The 13,698-nt window shown below is 38.3% G+C and overlaps 1 protein-coding gene across 9 annotated transcripts in view; it reads right to left on the bottom strand.

Annotated features, from left to right (window-relative positions):
* Positions 1 to 309: 309 nt before the first annotated feature.
* Positions 310 to 13,698, bottom strand: part of SLC35A5 (solute carrier family 35 member A5) — a 28,654-nt gene continuing 15,265 nt past the window's right edge. For 6 of the 9 annotated variants that reach the window (XM_054713981.1, XM_054713980.1, XM_054713985.1 and 3 more), the window contains 2 exons: positions 2,949 to 3,729; positions 310 to 1,594 (listed from right to left, as the gene is read on the bottom strand). In XM_054713981.1, the coding sequence (XP_054569956.1) occupies positions 1,526 to 1,594; positions 2,949 to 3,729 (850 nt within the window). In that variant the 3' untranslated portion in view covers positions 310 to 1,525. Of the gene's footprint in view, positions 1,595 to 2,948; positions 3,730 to 13,698 lie in introns of those variants that run through there. The other 3 variants (XM_028153294.2, XM_054713987.1, XM_054713986.1) reach the window with 3 other exon arrangements.

The raw sequence follows: 13,698 nt of genomic DNA on the forward strand, positions 1-13,698 counted from the left end.
ACGGGAATGCGTATGATAAGGCAAACAGTTTTGCTATTTTCTGAAGTCAAGATATACTGAAATAGAAAGTTTTAAAAGTCGTTTGGGTCTCTGCCTCACTCGTTTTTTGAAATTAAAAGCACTCCGCATCCCACCTCATATGACAGAGTGGCACACAAGACATAGGTTTAATAATTATTTTATTTATAAATTTCTACCAACTCTTGCCAGTCATATTATTCTGCACATCACAGATGGATTATATAATAGTATTATCTACATTCATCTGTATAAAAATTAGGGGAAAGAAGAGATGAATCAACCGCATGAAAATGATACTGTAAGGTTCACATTCAGTGTCCGGCTCTGTAAACACACTGGCCTTTTAGCTAAAGTTAACTTTTATCCCATCACCATCCAGCTGCATGACTGTGGGCAAGTCACTTGTCTTATTTTTTTAAATTATCTATCACTACCTCAGAGTCAATTGGCTGCATGCAAAAATGTTGAAAAATAACATGCACTTGAAATGTGAAATATTATTACTATACAGTGCTTTATTATTGGTCTTCCTCTTTTCAAAGTAATACTATTCATATTTAAGCAAAAATCATTTGTCTACAAAGTGACCCTTTTCAAAGGAACTCTCATCTGGTATGATTCTGAAGCCAGTATCTCCACTCTCAGGAAGCGGATATGATATATAATTATCTTAACTTCTGATTAATAGCTAATAAAATGAAATGGCTTCTTCTTAGTTCTCCAAACTATAATAATCCAAGAATAATAAGGTCAATCTGAGGAAAAACACACACACATGGCTTAATGATTTAAAATACAAGTGATAACTGGTGACTAGGAATCAATTTTCACCTACATTGAAGCTTATTTATGTTGAATATAAAAAGATAATCCCTAAAAACCCTGAATTCCTAAAAATTAAAATTCTGAGATTTTGTTTCTAAAAAATTGCTTGTTTGGTAAAACATTTAGCATAGACTACATTAAACTCAAATCAATGTTGTAGCCAGATGGCAGTCTTTCAACAAATTTTTTTTAGAAAGTCATGTTTCTTTTTAATTACAAAATGTGTAGCTTCAAGGGCCTCAAAATTCAAGGGGCAACTGAGGTGATGTTCATAATGATAAAAAAAGTGAAGACTCTGGCAACAGAGTAGGACTACATAATTATTAAAATCTGGCAAACTAATCTGTGTTTGTATATTTATCGGGCACAGCTGCTATGATTATTACAAGGTTTTTGAAACCTTGGACAACAAGGAAAATAATCTGTGAATATTTCTTATTGATTTATCAATTTCTAGGCCATTAATGCAGTTTCCATACTATTACTCTCATGTCAGTTCCTTAGACCTTTCTGGCCTTTGTGTACTCTAAGCCTTGGAAAAAACTGTTTAGGGAGTAGTTAGATATATGCAAAGAATACTTTGGAAATATTCTTGTTTTATCAAAGTGAAAAGATAAATATTACACATGCAGAAAATTGAAAACAAGGTTGTGAAACCTGCCACCTATTTGAGTACCAATTAGAAAGTATCTTCATCTGACTCAATGGCATTCTTGGGTTTGGTAAGTCTTTCCAGTTCTTCTCCATCCTAAAAACAAAACAAAAACCCCATAAAATCAGAGATTAATTAAAACAAAACTAGAAATGTAGTGTTTTTAATGATTACCAAGGAGAAAGCTCACTCAGAAATCACGGATTTTATTTAATATAATATGGTCAAAGGAAGTTAAATAAATACTGAAGTTCTTGGAAAGTTAATTGTAGATGTATAATAGACCATGAAAAACTGAAATAAAGCTCAGTACTTGAATTTCAGTTAATCTTAGCACAATTGGAGCACCCTCTGCTGGTCTTGAAGGCAAATGACTAAAGATTGGAAAGATAAAACTAGGCCTTGTTACCTAAACTGATATTCTTTTACCTAAAAAGTACAGCAAAGAGTGTTACCAGACCACTGGAAAAGGACACATGACTTCTGAATCTATTTCTGGCTGATATCAGGGCATTTGGGACCCAAGATTCTAATTTTTTCATCCGGATAACCTGTTGTATCACCACTTCAGAGGCAATACTGAAGAAAGCACCACCACGAACTCAAATAAGAGAGATTATTTTTTTTCATTCTTTGTCAGGAATAAGTATTTCATATTTAGTGTTCATGAAAATTGTAAACTTAAAACAAGATTGATGAATCTATTTCATCTTTTATTTATAACAAATATTTAACTCCTTGAGTCTCCAAAAGATTATTAATTTGCTAATAACATGGCTGACAGACCCTCCTAAAACAATAAGTAACTGGCAAAATAATACTTAACTCAGAATAACTGCACAAGTATTTTTCTAGAAATTTTTTTCTCTTATAGGTTCCTTTTGAAAATCACTGCCCTAGTGAGATAAATAATGTCTGCCTATCTGGCACAGTTTTATGAAAAACTACAGGGAAAATTAAGGAGCCAGGTTTTCTACTTTTATTTAGTAAGACTTAATAATGTTGAACTTTTCTTATGAAGAAGGCTTATTCCCCCAACAATGGTGGAGTGGAAAGGTAATGAGGGAGGAGTCAGACCTCATGGGTTTAGTACCAGTTCTTTCACTTAGTATCGCATTTAGCCTGAGTTTACTTCTTCACTTGTAAAATTAGGGAGACTAATAAGGTAACCTGTGAGGAACCTTCCAATTCTGTGACTCTATAATATTCTAATACAACTAGTGCATAAGGTTCTTGAGAGCGTGATTTATATTTTTTCTAGACCTGTGACAGCATCATCATGAGCCCTTGCACACAAGGAGACCAAACAATGTTTGTTGAATAATTTTTTTAAAGTCAAGAGATCTGACACATCCTTTGATAAATCAGCACTGATCCTATTTCTATTCTTGTGTCACCATGCTTTGAATTCGGGAAGGACAGACAAAAAGCAGTATCTTTACAAACTTACCCCACTGGAGCGCTCCCAAAGACGGCCACTTAGATCTCGGATTCTTTCTTGCCTAGGTCGATATTCCATATCTTGGGACTTGCTGGCATTATAAATAAATACGGCCAGAAGAGCTGATGGGGCTTCTAAGAAAAACTCCAAAGAGGGCCTGAAGTCAAAGACCAGGACAGACACTGTTGTGATAATGACAGTGGTGACCTGGGCCATCAAGACATGGAACATGTTATCCAAAAACTTCAGAATAAAAGCCACCGAGAGGCCCTGGAATGCAGTTATAAAAATAAGGGCTATTGAAAATGCATTGTGGCCATAGAAAAACCCACAGTTCTTAATCTGATCACGGTTACTGCTCTGAAGGCCCAGGGTCAGCCCATTAAAAAGAATGCCAAAGAAATAGAGTTTGCTGTTCTGTATGAAGATATTTTCAGTGAGCTGCTTCCCCTCCTTCAATATCTTTTCACTATAGATATTGGCCATTGAAGAAGTAAAACACTGGACTATAATAAGGACATGGCCTAAGCCGAGACGAATGTGACTGAAAACCCTGACTGTGGTGTTCCACTTAGAGTCAGAAAAAGTCCACTCTTTCGCTGTGCAATTTTCTTTTCTGGGACACTCACTTCTGAAAACAAGGCAGGAATTGGATGGGCTGAAGAAGGCGTCGTGGTGAAATCCATGTCCTGCTAGGTTATGCTGCGATGTTTTGGTCCCAGCAGTAAGGGCCACAATACACAAAAATAGAATGAGGAGGGAAGCCCATTGTATCCAGTTTAGATGTCTCCTGTTCAAAGAGGAAAAATAAGATTTTTACTACAGGGTTTTTGCCCCCTCCCATATCAACTGTTTCTGCTGAAAACTCAGACACTTAAGTACTTGGTTGAATAAACTATACCCAGTTTTTGCCAGAATTTCCCACAATTCAAGTTAGTGTCTCTGCTTCTTAAAGTTGATTATTTTAATTCACTTTCTTAATAAACATTCCGTAAGACCTTTAAGTCATTCTGCCTCATTTTAAGTTTCCTTTGAGCCTAGAGGTTTAACTAAGCCTCCTTTCTACCTCCAGACCTATCTTGAAACTTTAGAACAATAACTTTTTAACTTAGTATATAGTAAACTGTAGAAGAGAGTCTCAACCTGGTTTTCATGAACCAGAATGTGACGAAATTTAGATATGTGAATCTTTGCAATGTGCCAAATGCTCTATCTAGGTGAATTCTCAGTCTTCCCCCAGCCCTAGAATACCCTTCAAATTCTGTCAAATTTCAAAGGTATTCATGATCCAAAAAAGATGTAAGGAAGTTGGCTCCCAGATCCATGACCTAATAATCATATAGCATTTTATAGCAAACCACTGCTTGATAAGGTAAGGAAAATATATTTTTTAGTATTTAATTTTACAAAGTTTTAACAATGCATTATTTTGCCTAACAACAAACTTGTGATATATGAAAGGCATACATTGTTATTCTGTTTTATGGATTTATTCAGTTTAAAAGACATTTAATAAGCACCTATGTGGCAGGCACCCTGGGAAGATAAAAACTTGATGTCCACACCCGAGGAATTTATACTTTTAAAAGGTAAAGAGCCATGAAACTAAATGATGACAATATAATGTGTGATAAGTGATACACAGAACACCTGGGGTACATTGAGGAAGGAACAGTTGAGTCTATAACGGTGTCAGCTATTGCTTCAAAGAAAAATGACACTTGAGTGGAAAGATGAAAAATAACGGAATTTGCCATGTGAAAAGGGAGTTGGTGTATATCCAGGCAGAGGGATAAGTCTACGCAAAGGCAACAAGAATGTACGATGTTGAATAAATAAAGAGGAGTAACGGATTCAGGTTGGGGTAATCAGGGAGGCCTCTGGGGGAAAGAACATCTTCAGGTTTGAAGATGGATTAGGATTAGTCAGATGAATGAGAGGGACACCAGAGTGGGGAAACAAGAGAATAACATAAGCAAAGGCAGAAGTATAAAGTTAGAGGTAGGAATTAGAAGTTATAAGAATTTTGGAGCATTATTGAGCATCGACCATGGGTCAAGCAATGTCCTTATAGGAGGAAACAATGAATATTCTGAGAAGTTAACTGACTTCAACTTCCTTAAGGTCATGCATTTATGAAAGGGCAAGGAGAAGATCTGAGCCATGGTTTGTATGTCTTCCTTCTGGACCAATGTATCTCTTAAGTCATTTAGAGTGCTCAAGATATATCTATCTATATCTATATCTATATCTATATCTATCTATATCTATATCTATATCTATATCTATAGCTATATCTATCTATATCTATATCTAATCTATCCTATATAATAAAAGTCTAATATGCTAAGTGTCCGGTCATCCAATCATCCATTCAACCAATCAAAGTGTAATATGCTAATGATATGCTAAGGCTGCTCAACTGCTTGCTACACCGTGCACTGACTACCAGGGGGAAGACAGTTGAATGGTAGGTTAGCTTGCTGCTGGGGTCCGGCCAATCAGGACTGAGTGAGACGGGCCAGACACGCCCTGGAGCCCTCTCGCGGTCCCTCCTCAGCCCCGATCATGCACTGGTGGGGTCCCTCGGCCTGGCCTGTGCCCTCTTGAATCCAGGACCCCTCAGGGGATGTCGGAGAGCCAGTTTCAGCCCGATCCTGCTCAATGCAGGATCTGCCACCTGGTGGTCAGTGCGCTCCTACAGCGGGAGCACCACTCAGCCAGAAGCTGGGCTCACGGGTGGTGAGCAAAACAGCAGTGGCAGGAGCCTCTCCCGCCTCTGCGACAGCGCTAAGGATGTCCCACTGCCAGCTTAGGCCCGCTTGCCGAGGACGTGAGCCTAAGCCATCAGTCGAACATCCCCTGAGGGCTCCTGGACTGCAAGAGGGCACAGGCCGAGCTGAGGGACTCCCACCCCGAGTGCACAAATTTCGTGCACCGGGCCTCTAGTATCTATCTATCTATATATGTATACACACAATGTCAATGAATATTACATTTTGAAAATGAAATGTATTTTAATAAACACTAACTTTATAATTATTCCAAGTGTGTATATATGAAGATGTGCCTGATTTCACCAATGTTTCCATAGAGCTTCATGCTATAAGACTGCTAAGTGCACAGACCAGCCTAGATAGCAGCACACCTGTGTACACGATCATGTCTTCTTGTGTATATACTCTCAAATAACCAGATCAATCACTTAGTGGCAAGGCTAATATAGGCCTATGCCATGAGGCCAGAAACTGAACTAGCCACACATATTTCTGAAGATGCAGCTGGTAGGCATTAAGTTGTAGAAAGCAAATCAAATGGAAAAAGAAAATACAGGATAAAAAATAGATGCTCAATTTATAAAAAAATATTATTACCAAACTGTATATTAAAACAGATGATGTATAACAAAACTGATTAAAGAAACTAAGTAGTCAAAGGACATAAATGCATAACCCATAGACATAAACAACAGTGTGGTGGGTGCCAGAGGGAAGGAGTGTCGGGGCTGGGTAGAGGTGGGAAAACGGGGATATCTGTAAAGTGTCAACAATAAAAATAAAGTTAAAAAAGAAAGAAAAATGAGGCAATGATCTACAGTTCCTTTAGAAGTTTTCAATTCTGACAGCTATAGATTTTGCACTAACACTGACCTTGAGAAAAAAGAATCTAAGGAAACAAAGCCCTAAACAAGCTAAATAGTACTTACTGCAAATAATTACTCATTCAAGGTAACTTTCTTGGGAAGATAAAAATAAGGATTAGGCTGAAAATAGGTTTTTAGCAAATAAAATAATGCTGAATAAATTATCCTGTAAAGTCAGCTGAGAATTTGTGCTCTTACTAGTACAAGTGATGACTGATTGTTTATGAAGAGTTTGCTCCTCAATTTAGTAGATGCAATTTAGTAGAAACTCAACTCATCTCTCTACTGCCCCAGTAAAATATCCAGATTGATGCTCAAAGTTGAACACTTGCAGCCAGAGGAATGCTCTACCTGAGGGCCTCTGTTCCCAAGTGAACTGTTTGCTCACAATCTCTGTTTCTAAATGTATTTTTTGCCAGGTGACCTCATTATTGTAATGACATATTTTAATGGTTACATAAATGATAAATTATGAGTAAAGAAAAGAACTGCTGTCTTTATGAAAACTAAGTTGAATGATTTAAGAAAATTAAAGGGAAATCACAAGATAAGAAAACTACCTGTGGTTTAGGTATAGCTGAGCTTATGTTGTAATTAGGTAGTAAATAATAAAAAACTAGAAGAATCTACTTTAAAAGTACTTTTACTGACTTGCTCCACTTTAAACAAACTAAAACCAGAAATAACAAATATAGGTTCAACCAAGAAAGAAGCCAAAGAACACCAATTACAAACCCTACACACACTCAAAGGAAAGACATTAGCTTTCAATCAAAAGAATGAATATTACATATCTTAAGTTAAATTGTTTAAAGCATGTATTTTTTAAAAATAATTCCTTACTTTGAGTTGCCCTTTAACTAACTGAGGGGAAAGTCAACAATTAAATCAAAATTATATCAGGGCATTTACTACCATATTTGGTGGTAGTAAACCAAGGCAGAACATGAAAATAATTAAGTGGAAAGATTTACATAATTGTTTTTACAAAAAGCTATATATAACATGTTTCTTAGTAGCACAAATAGAGCAACCAGAGGCAGATTTATAATGATAAATTATAAAAAGATTTATCAAATGAATGATTTTGGAGAAAGGCTTGTTTACTGAGCTGTACTTTTATTTCTCTGCTGGTTCAGAGAGTAAACTTTACCATGACTTCTAAGACATTCATCATGTTTCAAGATGTGTTTTTAAATATTTTTTTCCATAACTTCTCCTTAAAGAAATCAGAGATACATATACATTCTTTAGGTGAAAATAAGTGCCGGTCTTAGTTATCTTTTGCCCTCCCTCCCCCAAATTTCAATGTTCATGTGGAAATTATTTACTAAAACCTAAACAAACAAGTTTATACAGCTTTGCCAAGCTTTAAGAGCAAATCAGTAAGGCTTTGAGGCCTGCTGCCAGTTTCCACTTTGAACCAATGTCTTCTATACTTCAAAGAACAAATCTATATATTAAATGGGGTTTTTTTCTAGAAAAGACAGTAAGACATTTGGATAGCAATATTTTCCCTTTTTTCACTTTTGAATTTTTTCAAATAATTCTTGCATTAGTCACCAGACTTATTTTTTCCTACCAGTGTAGCCTTATATTCTTTTTCTTTTTCTTTTTTTCCTGTCCTGACACTGACCAATCAGTGACGATCACGGCCTGCTCTTCTGTCGTTACTGTGAGGGCGTCCTGACCAATTTTCATATTACCTTTTATTAGTATAGATGCCCCATGCAGCCTGCTCAGTTCGGTCATTACTGTGAGGGCATCTTGATCAATTTGCATATTAAACTTTTATTAGTATAGATCAGTGGTCGGCAAACTCATTAGTCAACAGAGCCAAATACCAACAGTACAACGATTGAAATTTCTTTTGCAAGCTGAAAACCGACTTCTGCGCATGGGCTATGAAGTTTCAATTGCACTGTATGTGCGCGCCCACACATGGCATTTTGTGGAAGAGCCACACTCAATGGGCCAAAGAGACACATGTGGCTCGCGAGCCGCACTTTGCCGACCACTGGTATAGATAATCTTTATGTTGTACACCTGAAACTAATGTTATATGTCAATTATATGACTTAATAGCCAACTCTTATTTATAACAACACTTCCACATGGACAAAACCCAGGGAAGACACAGGCACTGTCTCTTAGGATTGTGCGCAAGAACTCACTCTGCAGACTCTCAAGCAGGTGTGCTAAAGGCACTTGCTCTCTCCAGAGTTATAAAGAGAAATGAAGCAGCGAGAAAATAACGAGTTGAAACACAAGTTTGGGCTGTGTGATTTGGGTGTCACTTTATATCCCCAGAGCATATTTTTCCAATAAAATGAGGATGTGATCTAAGAAGTGATGCTTACAGAATCCAGCTGTTAATATTTCATGATTCTATACACAAAAGGGCAAAGCTGTTAGATTTCTAAACTTGAGCCTTATGGTTATTTTTATAAATTGTCTCTGGAAGGAAAGGTTCACAGAAAAACAACAGTGCATCCCGCATGTAGACAGGTAACAGACTAGATCGCAGGAGTCATTCTTACACAACTTTGGTGAGTCAGCAAAGGGCTATTTTCAAACAATTCATCTCTGCTGCAATTTCCTTTCCCTGAGTTGTTTTAAAAGACAAAGAATGAACACTCAGTAGTCTTAGTGAGAGAATCTTAGGGGTCCAACTACTTCCTCTGATAGCAACAGTTCCACAGTTTAATGAGGTGTGAAAATGTAAGAGAAAATGACACAGACGGGAAAGGTGGGTCCAGGAATATAAAGTCATTTGAACAGCAGCAGCTTTGCAATGACATAGAGCTTTGTGTCAAAGACAAAGACCATTTTTGTCTCTTGCTCTGGAACTGGCTGCCAGCAGTTCTGACAATCCTCTGACTCCAGTCAAGGCTGCGAGAGGACATGGCCTGAACATCACTTGGAAAAATAAAATGAACTCAACCATCCTCTGCTTTTCCTTACTCACTCAAATACCTGCTTCAAAATCACTTCTTAGCCCAATCTCAAAAGCACATTTTTAAGTTCAAAAATAAAACCCTGAGTTATGCTGGAGGCTTCTTATAAACTAATGTCAAAGGACTCCCAGTGTCCACAGACAATAGACATATCATGGGTGATTTTACTATCTGACAAGGGAGAAAACCAAATGTCCCTCCATTGAATTAATTAGTGAAGAACAAACTATGTGAGCTTGGTCAAGTTCCTGGGACACAGATATGGGTCAGATTCTATCACAACTCATTCCAAAGAATTGAAAGGAGTTGTAACAGAATTGGACTAATATTCCTTTTTAAACTCTTTTGACAGTACCAAAATATTATATACGTATAGAGTTACAATTATAATGTTATACTTAATAACATGGCTGGATATAAACTAGCAGTTGAAAAAATTTTGCTTTACATAAAAATTCATTGCAATGAGATCTGATTCTTTACTCCCAGGCCCTGTTGATTTGTCTCTTAAAATTTACATGAGGACAAATCAGTTAATTTAAGTTTCAGCTAACATGGCAGTTCACCACCACAAACCTTCTGGAAATCTGAACAAACTAAAGTTGGAATAACTACCTCAAAGCCCCTTGCCGGTCCTCTGAATTACTTTTCCTTCTCTACATTCCTTGTGACCTTTTCATTTTTCCTGCAATTGCCCTGTGTATGGTATATATGTGTTTATTGTAAGGTATCACAACTCCTTTCTGGTAATGGGGAGTAACAAATGCCTTGAAATGCCTTGTTTCTTTCATTAGATTGCATCTCCTTTCCTTTCCAACTCATGTGCTCAACACAGCATTAATCCAATGACTCAGACCATCGTGGTAAAGTTTTTATCTTTCCACTGAGCCAATCCTATCATGCATCTTCCTCCATGAAACCTCCACAGACAATGAAAACAAAAGCAAATTCCCATTGTAGCCTTATATTCTTTATCTGTATGGGAAGGGTATTTGATGGCTCTACTAGAGTGAAGTATAAGACAGGAGCTATAATATTCTAAATGAAATATGAGTTATTTATGAAAAACAAATTAAGAATTTGTGATAGGACTCAAGCTGCCACTCTTGGGTTAAAATTTTATTGCCGAGGGCAAGAGACCATCAAATGAGACACAGAATAGATTAAACAGAGAAAAACAGACAGATATACACCACCAACAACAAAACTATCAAAATAGAACAAAATAAAGTTGATATTAAAATGTAATAATAGAAAATTCTTAAAAGGTATTCTCATAAAAGACAGTATTAGATTTACTATTATATTTTAGCTGTACTTCAGAGTAGCTTCAGTGCTGTTGTGAATCAGTCAAACTATGATGCACTGAGAACTAAGTTAATGCTTGAGGAAATAATAAAAAATTGAGTACTTTTAAAAATTGTTTCTTTAATATAAGTAACTTTCAAGGAATTAAAACAGAGATATTAACTGCAAAGCAAACACATATCTAAGAATCAGTATTACTGCTCTGAATATCAAGAGGTAAAAATGTGAAAAAAGTATTTTAAATTTGTTTATAACAATGTTAATTTTTAATAAAACTAGCAATAATACAATTAATATTATTATATTTCATAGTATTAAAAGCAAACACAGTTTCTAGCATAGATTTGGATTTGGTTACATTAAGAATGAACTGTGTTAACATAAATTGTTACATGCTTAAAAATTTAACAGGCCCACCTTTGCCCATGGTGGTGGCACTCTCTGCATGAAAAGGGGCAGCTCATTTCCAGTTGGTTCCTCTGCCCCCAGCCTTGTCCAATCCAGACACTCTCCCCTCTACAGTCAAAGGGAACTACCCAATCACTTCAATTCTGGGCTCCAAGCACAGAGGCAGCTTGAGATGAATCTACTGATGAACAGGGGCAATGACTATACCTGCCTCATGGGGTCAATGTGGGATTCAGTCAAAATAGGGAGGAAAGGCCCTCAGTGCAGCACATGGCCCTGAGTCAAGTGTTTTCTCATCACTGCCCGGCCGAGAGCCTCCCTGCCCCCACTGCCTACAGGGTAGCTGAATCACTTCTGGGTAGGTAAGGTCTTTCTAAGTGGACCCCCACGTTGGCCTCAGAGCTCAGGCTCTGGAGTCAAACTACTGGCCAATTTCAAATTAGGCAATACATACTTTATATCTTCTCTTTGGCAAATTTAGTTTTAAATCGATGTAATTTTGACATGGCGCATCGATATAATACATATTATCCTATATAATAAAAGCCCAGCGACCATAACAGCGTAACGACCAGAACGACCGCTTGACCAGTCGCTATGAGGTGCATTGATCACCTCTCAGTCCCTCCCCCCCATCCCCCTGGCCGACAGGCTCCGATCGCAGGATGGCGAACAGGGAACCAGGGTGGGTAGCGGCGGGACTGGGGACTGGCTAATGGGTGGAACGGCCGACCTCTTGGTCCCTCCCCCCTGCCTACAGGCTCTGATTGCAGGATGGCGAACAGGGAACCACGTGGGAACTGGGATTGGTGACAGTGGAGCGGGACTGGGAACTGGTGAGCAGGCGGAAGATGGCCCTGATCGCAGGCTAGGCCTAGGAACCCTACCTGGGCACGATTTCATGTGCTGGGTCTCTAGTGTATTATTTAATAACTTACTCATAAACTATCATTTCAGAGGAAAAATATTACTTAAAAAAACACACGTTTTTGAGACTTTTGCTCCCTTATTAAATAGTGAACCTTTTATTGTGTCAGAGCCAAGTTTTTGTCCCTTATGGAAGGAAATGCATCTATAATTTTATTATAGGAATCAACATAAAAATATTATTGCTTATATATTTTCTCAGAAGCTAACTTTTTATCCTTCAAAGTGATTTTCATGTTGACTTTAAAGATTTTAAAATGTTTTAGAACAGCATTCTTTAATATGCTTATTGAATTATTTTCATAATTCATTAATAAAGTGAAAAAATTCCTATCTAATAAAGGAGTAATATGCAAATTGACCATCACTCCAACACACAAGATGGCTGCCCTCATGTGGACACAAGATGGCCACCACAAGATGGCCAGCAGGGGAGGGCAGTTGGGAGGGACCAGGCCTGCAAGGGAGGGCAGTTGGGGGCGATTAAGCCTGCAAGGGAGGGCAGTTAGGGGTGACCAGGCTGGCAGAGGAGGGAAGTTGGGGGCAACGGGCCTGCAGGGAAGGGCAGTTGGGGGGGGACCCAGGCCGGCAGGGGAGAGCAGTTAGGGGGAACCAGGCCTGCAGGGGAGGGTGGTTGGGGGGGACCAGACCTGCAGTGGAGGGCAGTTAGGGGTGACCATGCCTGCAGGGGAAGGCAGTTAGGGGTGACCAGGCCTTCAGGGGAGGGCAGTTAGGGGTAACCAGGCCAGCAGGGGAGGGCAGTTAGGGGCAATCAGGCTGGCAGGGGAGCAGTTAGGCATCAATCAGGCTGGCAGGGGAGTGGTTAGGGGGTGATCAGGCTGGCAGGCAGAAGCGGTTAGGGGCAATCAGGAAGGCAGGCAGGCAAGCAGTTGGTAGCCAGCATTCCTGAATTGTGAGAGGGATGTCTGACTGCCCGTTTAGGCTTGATCCCGATAGGATCGGGCCCGTTTAGGATCTGGCAGTCAGACATCCCTCGAGGGGTTCCAGATTGGAGAGGGTGCAGGGTGGGCTGAGGGACAACCCCCCCACCCCGTGCGTGAATTTCATGCACCAGGCCTCTAGTTCATAAATAAGAAGCAAAAGCAAACTTCAGTGTACTGATTTAAATCGGAAGACATAAAATCTTCATTTTTTTCTATCTCTTACATCAATTATTAAATCTAACGTTTCCTCAAGATAAAAGAAAATCTTTTAAGCATTTTATGCAATTTATGTACTGAAGGCATCATGGATTCAAGAAATATTTACTAAGTGCCTATGCAACAAGCCATTCATCATCTGTACATATAAATTATGAAAACATCCTATGACATAGCGCACTGAGAAATAAGAAATTAAAAAGGAAAAGTGAATGCAAAATTAAACAATTACAAAAAATATAACGAGAAGTAAATTGTCTTTTTATCATAATCATCATTAAATAACAAATCAAACTTGAGTTAAGTGCCCAGACCCCATTCCACCTTAGAACATTCTGACCTTTGCTTGGCAGCAG

This window comes from Eptesicus fuscus, chromosome 3 (genome assembly GCF_027574615.1).
Source record: "Eptesicus fuscus isolate TK198812 chromosome 3, DD_ASM_mEF_20220401, whole genome shotgun sequence".
NCBI classification, from domain to species: domain Eukaryota; kingdom Metazoa; phylum Chordata; class Mammalia; order Chiroptera; family Vespertilionidae; genus Eptesicus; species Eptesicus fuscus.